This window comes from Procambarus clarkii, chromosome 60, assembly GCF_040958095.1.
Source record: "Procambarus clarkii isolate CNS0578487 chromosome 60, FALCON_Pclarkii_2.0, whole genome shotgun sequence".
NCBI classification, from domain to species: domain Eukaryota; kingdom Metazoa; phylum Arthropoda; class Malacostraca; order Decapoda; family Cambaridae; genus Procambarus; species Procambarus clarkii.
In genome coordinates this window covers 19,821,517-19,832,443 of record NC_091209.1, presented here as the reverse complement: position 1 = coordinate 19,832,443, position 10,927 = coordinate 19,821,517, and the positions used below count along the sequence as shown (strand labels likewise).

Sequence of the window (10,927 nt, the reverse complement as noted above, 5' to 3'; positions counted from 1 at the left end):
CCACCTCCACTACGTTTCGTGGTAATTGGTTCAGCAAATCAACACCCCTGTTACCGAACCAGTATTTACCCAAGTCTTTCCTAAATATAAACTTATCCAATTTATAACCATTGTTTTGCGTTCTGTCTTGTGCTGATACTTTTAATACTCCATTAATATCCCCTTTGTTTTGTCTTTCTTCATATGAAAGATTTCTAATTTGGGGAATTAACTTAGTCATCCTATGCTGGACACGTTCAAGTGAATTTATATTCATTCTATAGTACGGTGACCAAAACTGAACTGCATAATCTGAATGGGGCCTAACCAGAGCAAGATATATATTTAGATGAACTTGAAGTGATAGGGAGCCTTCTTCCGTGTTAATTTCCCTACCGATTTTTGTATCATCGGCAAATTTGCAAATGTTGCTACTCAAACCTGAATCTAAATCATTTATATATATTATAAACAACAGAGGTCCCAACACAGAGCCTTGAGGCACTCCACTTACATTTTCCCACTCTGACTTAACCCCATTTATACTAACTCTGTTTCCTTTGGTATAGCCATGCCCTAATCCATCTTAATATAGCACCCCCAATACCATGAGCCTCTATCTTTTTAATCAGTCATTCATGTGGCACTGCATCAAGTGTCTCAGCACATGGTAGACTGGGGTGCTCCCAAGGTGATCAGTGGCACCCAGGTACAGGGGAGCGAAAACCCGCGGGGCCAAACATAACAATAGCCAGCATGGGGGTCAGGGACTTCCCCTTCCCCCTCCTGGGGACAGGGGAGGGTTGCACGACGTAGTGATGTTGTGCTCGTTTTCACTTGGGAAGTTCTGTCTACTAGTTCAGCTTTCAGTAGCAATATTTTAACCAGAACAGGGGGTTTGTTTTGGGGCACTTACCTTTCTGGGTGCCTGACCCGGTCGATGGCAGACATAGAATGCTTCCAACCACACAGTGGGTTTCTGTAGGACATTGTTCCTCGTGCCTCTGAAGGAAGGGCCAAGTTCTAGCTCGTGGTTCCCGGTAGGCCTAGAACTCCATGCGCATTGAGTGATGCCAGGGGTCCAATGCATTCATATTAGCCCAATTAACTCCGGGGAGTCGAAAGGGCTTCCCCCAGAAATACCAACATGCTGCCTATGACCATCTGTCACTAGTCCCCTCATAGGCTTATGTGATCCCCTTTTGGTGGGTTTTGAATATGGTGTTTGGTGTCTTGGGACATCCTCTGCTCCCCAGCCAGCGAGGGGGAAGAGGATTCTGGTCAATACTCTCGGTAAGTCATAAAATAGTCTTATATGACTGGTGAGATGGTATTCATCCTGGGGAGTTCCAGTCCATAAGTTCTGAGAAGCCATAGACAAGGCCAACCCAAAAAAAAAGAGAAATTTTAATAAATCAGGATTTCACACTAAAACCAGCATGAGTCCAGATTGATTGATGCATAATTTTTCAGTTGTGCACATTATGTATGTCAAGTTGTTGACATACTTTAGCCACGTTATTGTGACTCATCGCCTGCATATGCATGTCAAGCCCTCAACAATACACAACCTCCTGCCATTTGAGGGCGACTAGGTAAGTGCATGTCTCTTCAAAGTACAAATATTAGTTTAATTATATATTTTATTTACATTAAAGGTTACATTATTTTTAGAGCCCATTTGTAGAAATATGCTAAAACAAGTTTTATTATTTATGATAAAAAAAGAAGACTGAAAGATCTGGTTGGTCCGCTTGAGTAGAATTACATTGTAGAGTACATGGTATTTTAAGAACTGCCTATTCCAAGTGTCAGTTTAATATTAATATTCTTATCCATTCTTACATATTTTTTGACTTGTGTGAAAATATCTATAGTATTTTTAGCCAAATGAGTCTACTGTTGTAGTATCAGTAAAGATCTATTTAGATATTTTGGTACAGTACAGCTATGCTTATAATTTCTGAGATACGGAATCATTCACTCTACCCTTCCAGATCAGGGTAAAATTATTCTATTGCAAAATTTGCTGCCTTGATGTTACATGGGGCCATTGCCAGTCTTCCTTGCACCACCGTACATCAATGTTAAAAGTTTCAAGTTGTTACACTTCTTCACATGTCGTGCACACTTCCTGGAGATTAATATTAAATAGGATTTTCTCTGGTGTATACTGTGTTGGTAACAATTTTGTTTAACATTAAAAATATAAATGAAGCATTTTGTAGTAATTTAAAGCAAGAGTAAACAAAAAGAGCTGTGTAAAACCAAAAATAGTTTTCACCAATGAATCATTAAAGCTCTATTTTTAAGTATTGAATTAATTAACTTCTTGAATGTGGAATTGGTTTTGCAGGAGGGAGAGGTTCCCAAGATTCCCTTCACAACTTCCCTTCATTACACTCACCTTCAGAAAATACAAATAAATTTTATTTCTTGAAAGGAAGAGGGAATGGCAAAAAGGACCCTGGAGAGTGCCTTCCACTTACTGCAAATAATTCTGAGCAATCTAGAAAAAAACTACAGTATTTAGTAAAGGCTAGAATAAGCAGGTGATGAGTCACAATAACGTGGCTGAAGAATATTGACCAGACCACACACTAGAAGGTGAAGGGACGACGGCGTTTCGGTCCGTCCTGAACCATTCTCAAGTCAATTGTGAATGGTCCAGGACGGATTGAAACGTCGTCGTCCCTTCACTTTTTAGTATGGTCTGTTCAACAGGCTAGAATAAGTTGTCTAAACTGTATTTACAACTAAAGACATTATCAGTTAACTTGCCTTGCTTGTCACTTTTGTTACCTTCAAATCTACACTAAGTCTTATTTGTTTTTCTTATTTTTTTTTTGTTTGCAGTTGAGGCACTACTTTCTCCTGCATCCGCAGCCTTTCTTTGGGTACCTCGAGCATTTTTCCTTTCCATCTTTTGTCCATTACGAGTCTTTGTATTTTCTTTCAATTTTTTGCTTTGCTCCTCAAAATCATCATCACTATTTTTTCTCTTGATTCTCCTGTCTCGTAGAGACCTGTCACTCTTGGTAACACTGCTTTCTGCACAAGCATTACTCTTTCTCTTCTTAACGGAGCTGTTGCCTTCATTCATTTTTCTCTTTGGTCTCGTTCTTTCTTTTATATTCTCTTCCAGTACATTTTCCAAGTTTCTCTTCCTCTCATTCAAATTCTTGGATTTTTTAGGAGAAACCTTCTTTGGCGAGACCTTCTTTGGAGACACCTTGCGAGGAGAACCCCTCATCATATTCTTTGCCCCAATAGCTGAAAATAACAAGAAATTAAATCAAATCAAAATGTTGTCACATTTAAGTTTTAACAACATTTGTTCCTCATGTCCCTTTTTCCACTTTCATAGGGTGGGGAGACATCAACTAAGGAGAAACAAGGAGAGCAGTATAGAATAAGACAGCTAAAACATATTAAAATTAGCAGGCTTTGAGCCACCATAACTATTATAAAGTATAGTGGAGAACCAGCCTCACCACACTATTGTACCATAAGACTACGTGTAATATGCCGTCTTGAGTTGTCATACATGGCTAAATCAAATAAAATATGGAAGGATTGTGCTACTAGAAACAATATTGGAAAGTTTGGGGGCAGTAACCCATTCTTTGAAATGTGGGGATAACCTGGAACGCAGTACAGTACGATACTATAATAGAACCCATATGTCAAAATTCGGAATAGGACTCAAAATTGTACTGTATATATGGTGGGGAATGCACTTAGTATTCAGCAATATTTTGCTGTAGTTACCCAAAAGAATTTTTTTCTATTGATGGCCAGTTACAATCAACATTGGACATGTCCAAATCAGGTCTTTTTTTCCCATTGTGTTAGTGCAGCGTTTCTCAACTAGGGTTCCAAGGAACCCCAAGGTAGCTAGGGGGTTTTTGCCAGAGATAGTAATAAATAGGCTAATTCTAAACATATACAAATGCATTTTTGAGTCAATTGTTTTGCTTAAATTTTCTCATTTAAACAGTATCCAGAGCAAAGATAGAAATTTTCTCTTCACTTGACAATGAAATTCATGTGTGTTTATCTATAGTACGACCCGGAATTATCCCAAGTGGTATAAAGGCCGAGAAACACTATTCTAATGGGAAAAAAACCAGCGTTGAATGTAATGAAACGCCATTTTCTGGGTGAGTCCCGGAGGCTCCCCAGAGCTATCCCAGGCTGATATGCTAATGTCAGACTTTGGCATCAGTCATGTGTATGGAGTTCTTAGGCCTACCGGGGACCACGGCCAGAACCGGGCCCCCTCAGAGAGGCAAGGGGAGCAATGGCCTATAGAAGCCCCCGTGTAGTTGGAAGCATTCTATGTCTGCCATCGACCGGAACAGGCACCCAGAAAGGTAAGCGCCCCAAAACAAACCCCTATTCTGGTTAAAATTGCTACCTAATACCGAACTAGTGGATAGAACTCCCCAACCGAAAACAAGCAAATTAGTGTGACGTCACACACTGCCGCGCCGCTGTCTGCGCAGCTCCCCCCTCCCCGGGAGGGGGAAGGGGGAGCCCCAGACCCCCCGCGCCGGCTACCCACACCTCAGTTCTTGAGGCTGGATGTCAAAAACGCGAAAAACCGCCGACCGGAGGGAGGGAGGGATGCCGGGGAGCCTCCGGGACTCACCCAGAAAATGGCGTTTCATTACATTCAACGCTGGTTTTCTGGGGGGAGCCCCGTCGGCTCCCCGGAGCTAACTACCCACAGACAGAAAAAGAGGGACTTACCCGGGAGGCGGTCGTCGCTCACCCCTCAACTCGAAGCCAAGACAACTGGCTGCAACCGCCGACCCAAAGCAACACAGGCCCGACGAGGGCCAGGGACATTCACAAGGTAACGAGCAGCCAGGACCCTGTTCGACCGCCAAAATCCCCGCGCCCGAATATCAGACCAAGACATATTCCCAAAGACGGCAGCAAGAGCCGCGAACTTACGAACGTCATGGGCACGGGGATAGACCGCAGGCTGGCTAGACCTAATAACCCTGCGGACGACCTGAGAGACCCGAACCCACGAACAGGGAAGAAGGGAAACCGGATCAACCCACAGCGCGTCCCCGGACACAGAAGCTGTGGCGCGCAAATAACGGCGAAGCGCCGCAACCGGACACAAAACATGATGCACCGGGGGTGCATCATGCCTGACCAACCAAGCATCAACCACCCATGGACCCCTCCGGAACGCAGCAGTCTCATTCTTCGCCAGAAAAGAAGGAGACGGCTGCAAACGAACAAAACTATCACCACGACCAAAAGAGCAGAAACCCCTGCGCCGGAGGAGAGCATGAAGCTCCCCTACCCGACCCCCAGAGGCCAAAGCCAACAAGAAAAGTGCCTTGGAAAAACAATCCTGGACCGAAGGGGCCACAACGAAACGAGGAGATGAAAGGAAAGCGAGCACTCTGTCCAAAGACCAGGACGGCTCAGGCGACGCATGAGCAGGCCGGAGGTGAAACAATGCACGAGACAGCTTGCGAAACGGCGCAGACGTAACATCGATACCGAAAGCAAGCTGAAGCGGCTCCGCCAGCGCCGCACGATACGAAGCGACAGTGTTAGGCATAAGATGACGGTCCTGAAACAACCACGAGAGGAAGGACAAGACCACCCGAACAGACAAGGAGCTAACACGACGAAGACGCAAAAAGAAACGGAAGGACCGCCAGGAAACTTCATACTGCCGCCGAGAAGAAGCCCTCAGGTGGGACACCAACAAGGAGGCCACCTGATCACCATAGAGATGATGATAGACTCGAGTCAAAAAAACCATACGCGAAGACTCGAGGAGAAGATCGAACCAGCTACGTGACGTACCGGCCCGATCTGCTGAAAGAGGCAGAGCCGCGGGAAAACCCTCGGGTTCGGACACCGAGCAACCAGCGCCTGAAACCAAGGCTGGGCCGGCCACCAAGGGGCCAGAAGGACAACTCTCCCCCGGTAAGTCTCTAAGCGAGTCAGGACCTGGAGCAACAGCCGAACCGGGGGAAAGAGGTACAGGAACCCCCACCTCGACCAGTCGAGCCGAAAGGCATCGACCCCGACAGCCTCAAGAACTGAGGTGTGGGTAGCCGGCGCGGGGGGTCTGGGGCTCCCCCTTCCCCCTCCCGGGGAGGGGGGAGCTGCGCAGACAGCGGCGCGGCAGTGTGTGACGTCACACTAATTTGCTTGTTTTCGGTTGGGGAGTTCTATCCACTAGTTCGGTATTAGGTAGCAATTTTAACCAGAATAGGGGTTTGTTTTGGGGCGCTTACCTTTCTGGGTGCCTGTTCCGGTCGATGGCAGACATAGAATGCTTCCAACTACACGGGGGCTTCTATAGGCCATTGCTCCCCTTGCCTCTCTGAGGGGGCCCGGTTCTGGCCGTGGTCCCCGGTAGGCCTAAGAACTCCATACACATGACTGATGCCAAAGTCTGACATTAGCATATCAGCCTGGGATAGCTCCGGGGAGCCGACGGGGCTCCCCCCAGAAAAAGCATCAGGCCAGAAGAAGATACGGAAACAGTAAAGATGAATAAGGCAAAAATTTATAAGACATTCATCTATATACTGTACCACATCTTACACCCTTAGACAGACAATCGTTACACAGAAAATCCTTAGTAACAAAGCCATATTTGAAGTCACCACATAACTTCAGCTTGTCTAAATGTAGTTGTTCTAGTGGCACATTATACAGTTTCATTTCTAATTTATCATATTATTTTTCTTATTAAAATACAAATAAAAATGACATTGCCTGTAATTATGATCATAAACTTCAAATAAAAGCTATCTTATCTTTGCAAATAACTACTAACCTTTAACATGACACACTACCGCGTGTGCTCCCTTTGCAAGAAGGTAATCCAGCCACAGCATCTGCTTTGTGGACAATTTATCATTCGGGCCTTTTACTTCAACAATACAGCATACCTGCAGAAGTAAACTTGTAACAGCCTCAAAATTATACTTATAAAGGGGGGGGGGGGGAATTTTTCATGGCATATGTGGTATTTGATCTTACACTTTGTCTGTTCTAGTATTTGCAGTTTTCTTTAAGGCCCCACTCTTATTAAAAAGAGTTATTATTAATGCATTATTTTCACTTCTTGGGAATTACTAGTTATTAATAACATATCATTCCTGAGCCATTCAAAAGAATTACTGGCTGCCTAAATAGGAGTTAATACTTTCAAGCATTTTGTTATGTCTCCCTAAAAACAATGGTCAAATACAAACATAATAACAATAAATTATAATATGCAGCTCAAAATTCTCATGGGAATGCGTGATAAATTATAAGATTATCTCTAATTTGGGCTCAACGCTCTCAAAACGGTTCACCACCACCACCACTGGCCCAGGGCAACCTCAATGATCCTAACAAGCTTCCCGTCTTCAACACTGGCAAACCAAACACCAAGTGCATTCATGGCATTCCATAGTATAATGGCTGGTGCCTTAAACTTTGATTTCAAAGGGTTTGGAAAGGATGGGGGAGGAAGAAGGATGGGGTATAGGAAAACAAGTCATCCCAAGTCACTGCCAAGGACAACCAATATGTCACCTTATTAACATTTAATCAGGTTATTGTACCCTATATATCCATCTCATTTTTCTGTGTAAAGTATAGGTTTGGGCACTGCATGAAGGAATAAATATGTTGTACAAGACATTACAAAATGCTGAAAATTTAAGAGCAGTAATAGTAACAATACATTTCTTACAAATGTAATAATAAAAAGTACTAACCTTGGTGTCGGGATTCCAAACCACCAGGTCGGGAAACCCACTGCGAGTAAACCTGTGATCTTTTGCTAGACGTTCGCATATGGCGGCCAAGACTGGCAACCCCATACTAACAACCAGTCCCTGCAAAATACCTTCATCTTCATTTGACATTTCTAATGCCCATGTACCCATTAAAGATGTTCAAGAACTTACACAAACATTAAATAAACAAGAATACATTATACATCTTGATAATGATGATAATTCTAGTACAGTATATAGGAATACATCTTTGTAGAAATATATTCTATAATCACAGTCTTGGCAAATAAATGGTTACAAAGTCTACACAAGAGAAAAATGCATATATTTTAAAAGGCAAATCTTAATAAAAAGTCAATTAAGGACTTTATCAAGATGAAAGAAAAGACATGACCTCATATTAAAGAAGCATGTTTAGCATGGGCTAGATAACATTGAAGGCTAAATGTAATAAAAGATTATATTTGGCTCTTATCTGCAATGGGACATTTCTATGAAAATGTTAACTAATTTGAGAGAAGTGAGCACCTTAGCATGTTCAACACTTTGGAAAAGATCCCATGCCACTAGTGACACCTCTCCTGAGTGGTCGCTCCAAATTCTCTCAAGTTCAGCTTCAGCTTCTTCATCTGACCAACTGCAGAGATCAGCAAGTCTGGAGTAAATAGCAAAAAATAATAACTTTTAGTATTACACAGTACTGTACTTTATAAATTACCGGTAAATATCTTATCATTTGGAATATTTCACAATAATATGCACCCTAACTTGTACAAAAATCAGATATAAATGAACCCTTAACATCTACAAGTTCAATATTATGAAGATCAAATAACGTGCTGATAAAAAGATCCTCTGTTACAGATATCTACACATATGTACACATAAGGATGCTTCCTAAAGCAAAACCCACCTTGATCTCAAAGAATTAGATCATGAGTAAGGGTGGGTGAGAGACTGCATCACCACACCAGAGATCTTATAAAGCTTCCCTGTCTGTATTATATTGCTGGATACACATCTTCTGACCTACTTTAAGAATACTTTGGGTTATGTGTGCACTTTTCTTGAATTGGTTTCACGGTCATTTTTGCAAAGAGGCGATGGATTTCCAGATGAATGAGAGAAAATCAAGGACTAAAAGTAGATCCTTATTCGTCCTCGATAATGCCCTTGCTCATCTTTAATTATCTGCCTAGCCCTTTCACCAAATACTGTACCACATCACTAATCCAGTTTTTTTTGTTTTGTTTTTTCTACCACAAACGTGGCCACACATTTACAATGCTAACTAGCATATATACATTTTCTTCTGTCCTCCATAGACAGGGTTAGAGATCAGTTAAACATATAGTTCAGGGATCACTAATCCAGTCAATGGACTAAGGGTTTATTCATTCAACAAAATCACTTTGCCACAAGGAATTACTTCAACAAGTGTTGGTTGTTGATATGGTTGAGGAAGAAGACAACAAAGGAGAGAGAACACTGGAAAATATAAGAACACACACCCAATCAGAGTTGCCATTTACAACTGGGATAGAGCACGGAAAAAGGTGAAAGTCACAGCCTACAGAGAGCCAGGAATAATGTAACAGTGCAAATGGGTGGTGATAAGGATGATGGTGAAGATGATGATGCTATTGAGTCTGCCAATGATTTTGAGCACTTCAAGAACATTGCTCAAACGTTTAGAGATGCTGGTGATGCTATAAGTAGGGGAAACTGTTGATGAGTGCTTGCAGGGTGATGAAAGTGACTGTGGGAATGGTATGCTCACAAATGAAAAAAAAGCAAGAAATGCTAGTAGTGCTGAGATTGAGGATGAGAACATGATTGATAAGGAGGAGGATGATACAAATAACTCGTGCATGAAAGGATTGTTTAGGAATGGTCTTTCTAATGCTGATGAGCTCCTACAGTTGTGCTCTCAGGGAGACAGTAATGAGATTGGTGGTTTATACCCACAGCCGAGGATTTTGAGGGAGCACATACAAAGATTAGTTGGAATGACAGGCAGCTGACAATGGACAGGTTTGTAAGGAGAACACCACTCTCCAGATCAATGAGTAATGTGTTCCAGGTTGCTGAGCACAGGTAAAGTCTGAATTAGGATCTTCTTGAAATTCAAATGTAGGTACCTATAGGTCTGGAAATCCGGACATCACACAAATCACGATTAGATCTGGAATGATATACGTCATTCACATTTTGAAAGTGCACCTGTAGTGAAAATAACTGAAACTAACCTCTTGTCAATTTGTTCCTTCCTGGCCTCATAAAAGTTTGGATCATCCAGATCTAATGGAGCTGCTTGGTATGGAGATCTGAATACATCAGATATGGGAGCATACAGAATATCCCAACAGTAGATTCCAAATAACGAGTTCACAGTAGCTCCTTCCCGGTGTAGACCTAACGGCAAACATAGATATTAGACACATAAGTAAACACAATAATAGAAATGTAATCTTGGATTATGCATTTTAAGGAAATCTCCCTTGTATTTTGTGAAATACCTCATTGGATAACTAGTCTTAGAGAGTAAATTTTCCCTTTGCTTCTGCCCTTCGGAGACAGATACAGTATATAGGTCGAGCAAGGCCGAGTTATGAGCCAATATACCTTAGTTATGTGTAGAGACCTATGATATTGGATGGCCAGCTGTTGCCTCCCTCCTCAGAGAGGTTGGGTCACAATTATTGAGATTATATATCTCATAGCATTTAATGAATATGCAAGGAAGTGGTTTTATTAGGGACGACTGGAAGGGAGGTAGTTTCATGAACAAGATGGTATGGGGTGGAATCTGGTGTGTAAGGTGGGGGGGGGGGGAACACGACCCTTGACCAGATGGCCTACGGTCAATGAAGGCTCCCGGATGACAGGCACACCTCGCGATGAGGAGAGACCCACCATGTCACTTCCAATCACATGCGGCAGACCTAGCAAACTCCTGAACTCTGATTGGCTGTCCAGAGGAAGAACCTTTAAACTGTGTTAAGAGGCAAGGACCTGGCTTCTCTCTGCTTCGTTCCTGGAGAGACCATCAACAAAAATACATCTGTCTCGGCTTCACCTATGTCAGGGAGTGAGAAAGCCGGGAGTAACTGTAAGAGAAAGCAGGGAGTACGTGTGTCAATAATGCATGGGATATGGAAAGGAAA

At 42.7% G+C, this 10,927-nt stretch overlaps 1 protein-coding gene across 5 annotated transcripts in view; it reads right to left on the bottom strand.

The window, feature by feature from the left end:
* Window positions 1-1,604: 1,604 nt before the first annotated feature.
* Window positions 1,605-10,927, bottom strand: part of LOC123766719 (fanconi-associated nuclease 1) — a 32,880-nt gene continuing 23,557 nt past the window's right edge. For 4 of the 5 annotated variants that reach the window (XM_069307648.1, XM_045756021.2, XM_045756022.2 and 1 more), the window contains exons 11-15: window positions 10,010-10,175; window positions 8,289-8,415; window positions 7,740-7,859; window positions 6,806-6,920; window positions 1,605-3,252 (exon numbers count right to left, since the gene is read on the bottom strand). In XM_069307648.1, the coding sequence (XP_069163749.1) occupies window positions 2,795-3,252; window positions 6,806-6,920; window positions 7,740-7,859; window positions 8,289-8,415; window positions 10,010-10,175 (986 nt within the window). In that variant the 3' untranslated portion in view covers window positions 1,605-2,794. The remainder of the gene's footprint in view (window positions 3,253-6,805; window positions 6,921-7,739; window positions 7,860-8,288; window positions 8,416-10,009; window positions 10,176-10,927) is intronic. The other variant, XM_069307650.1, reaches the window with a different exon arrangement.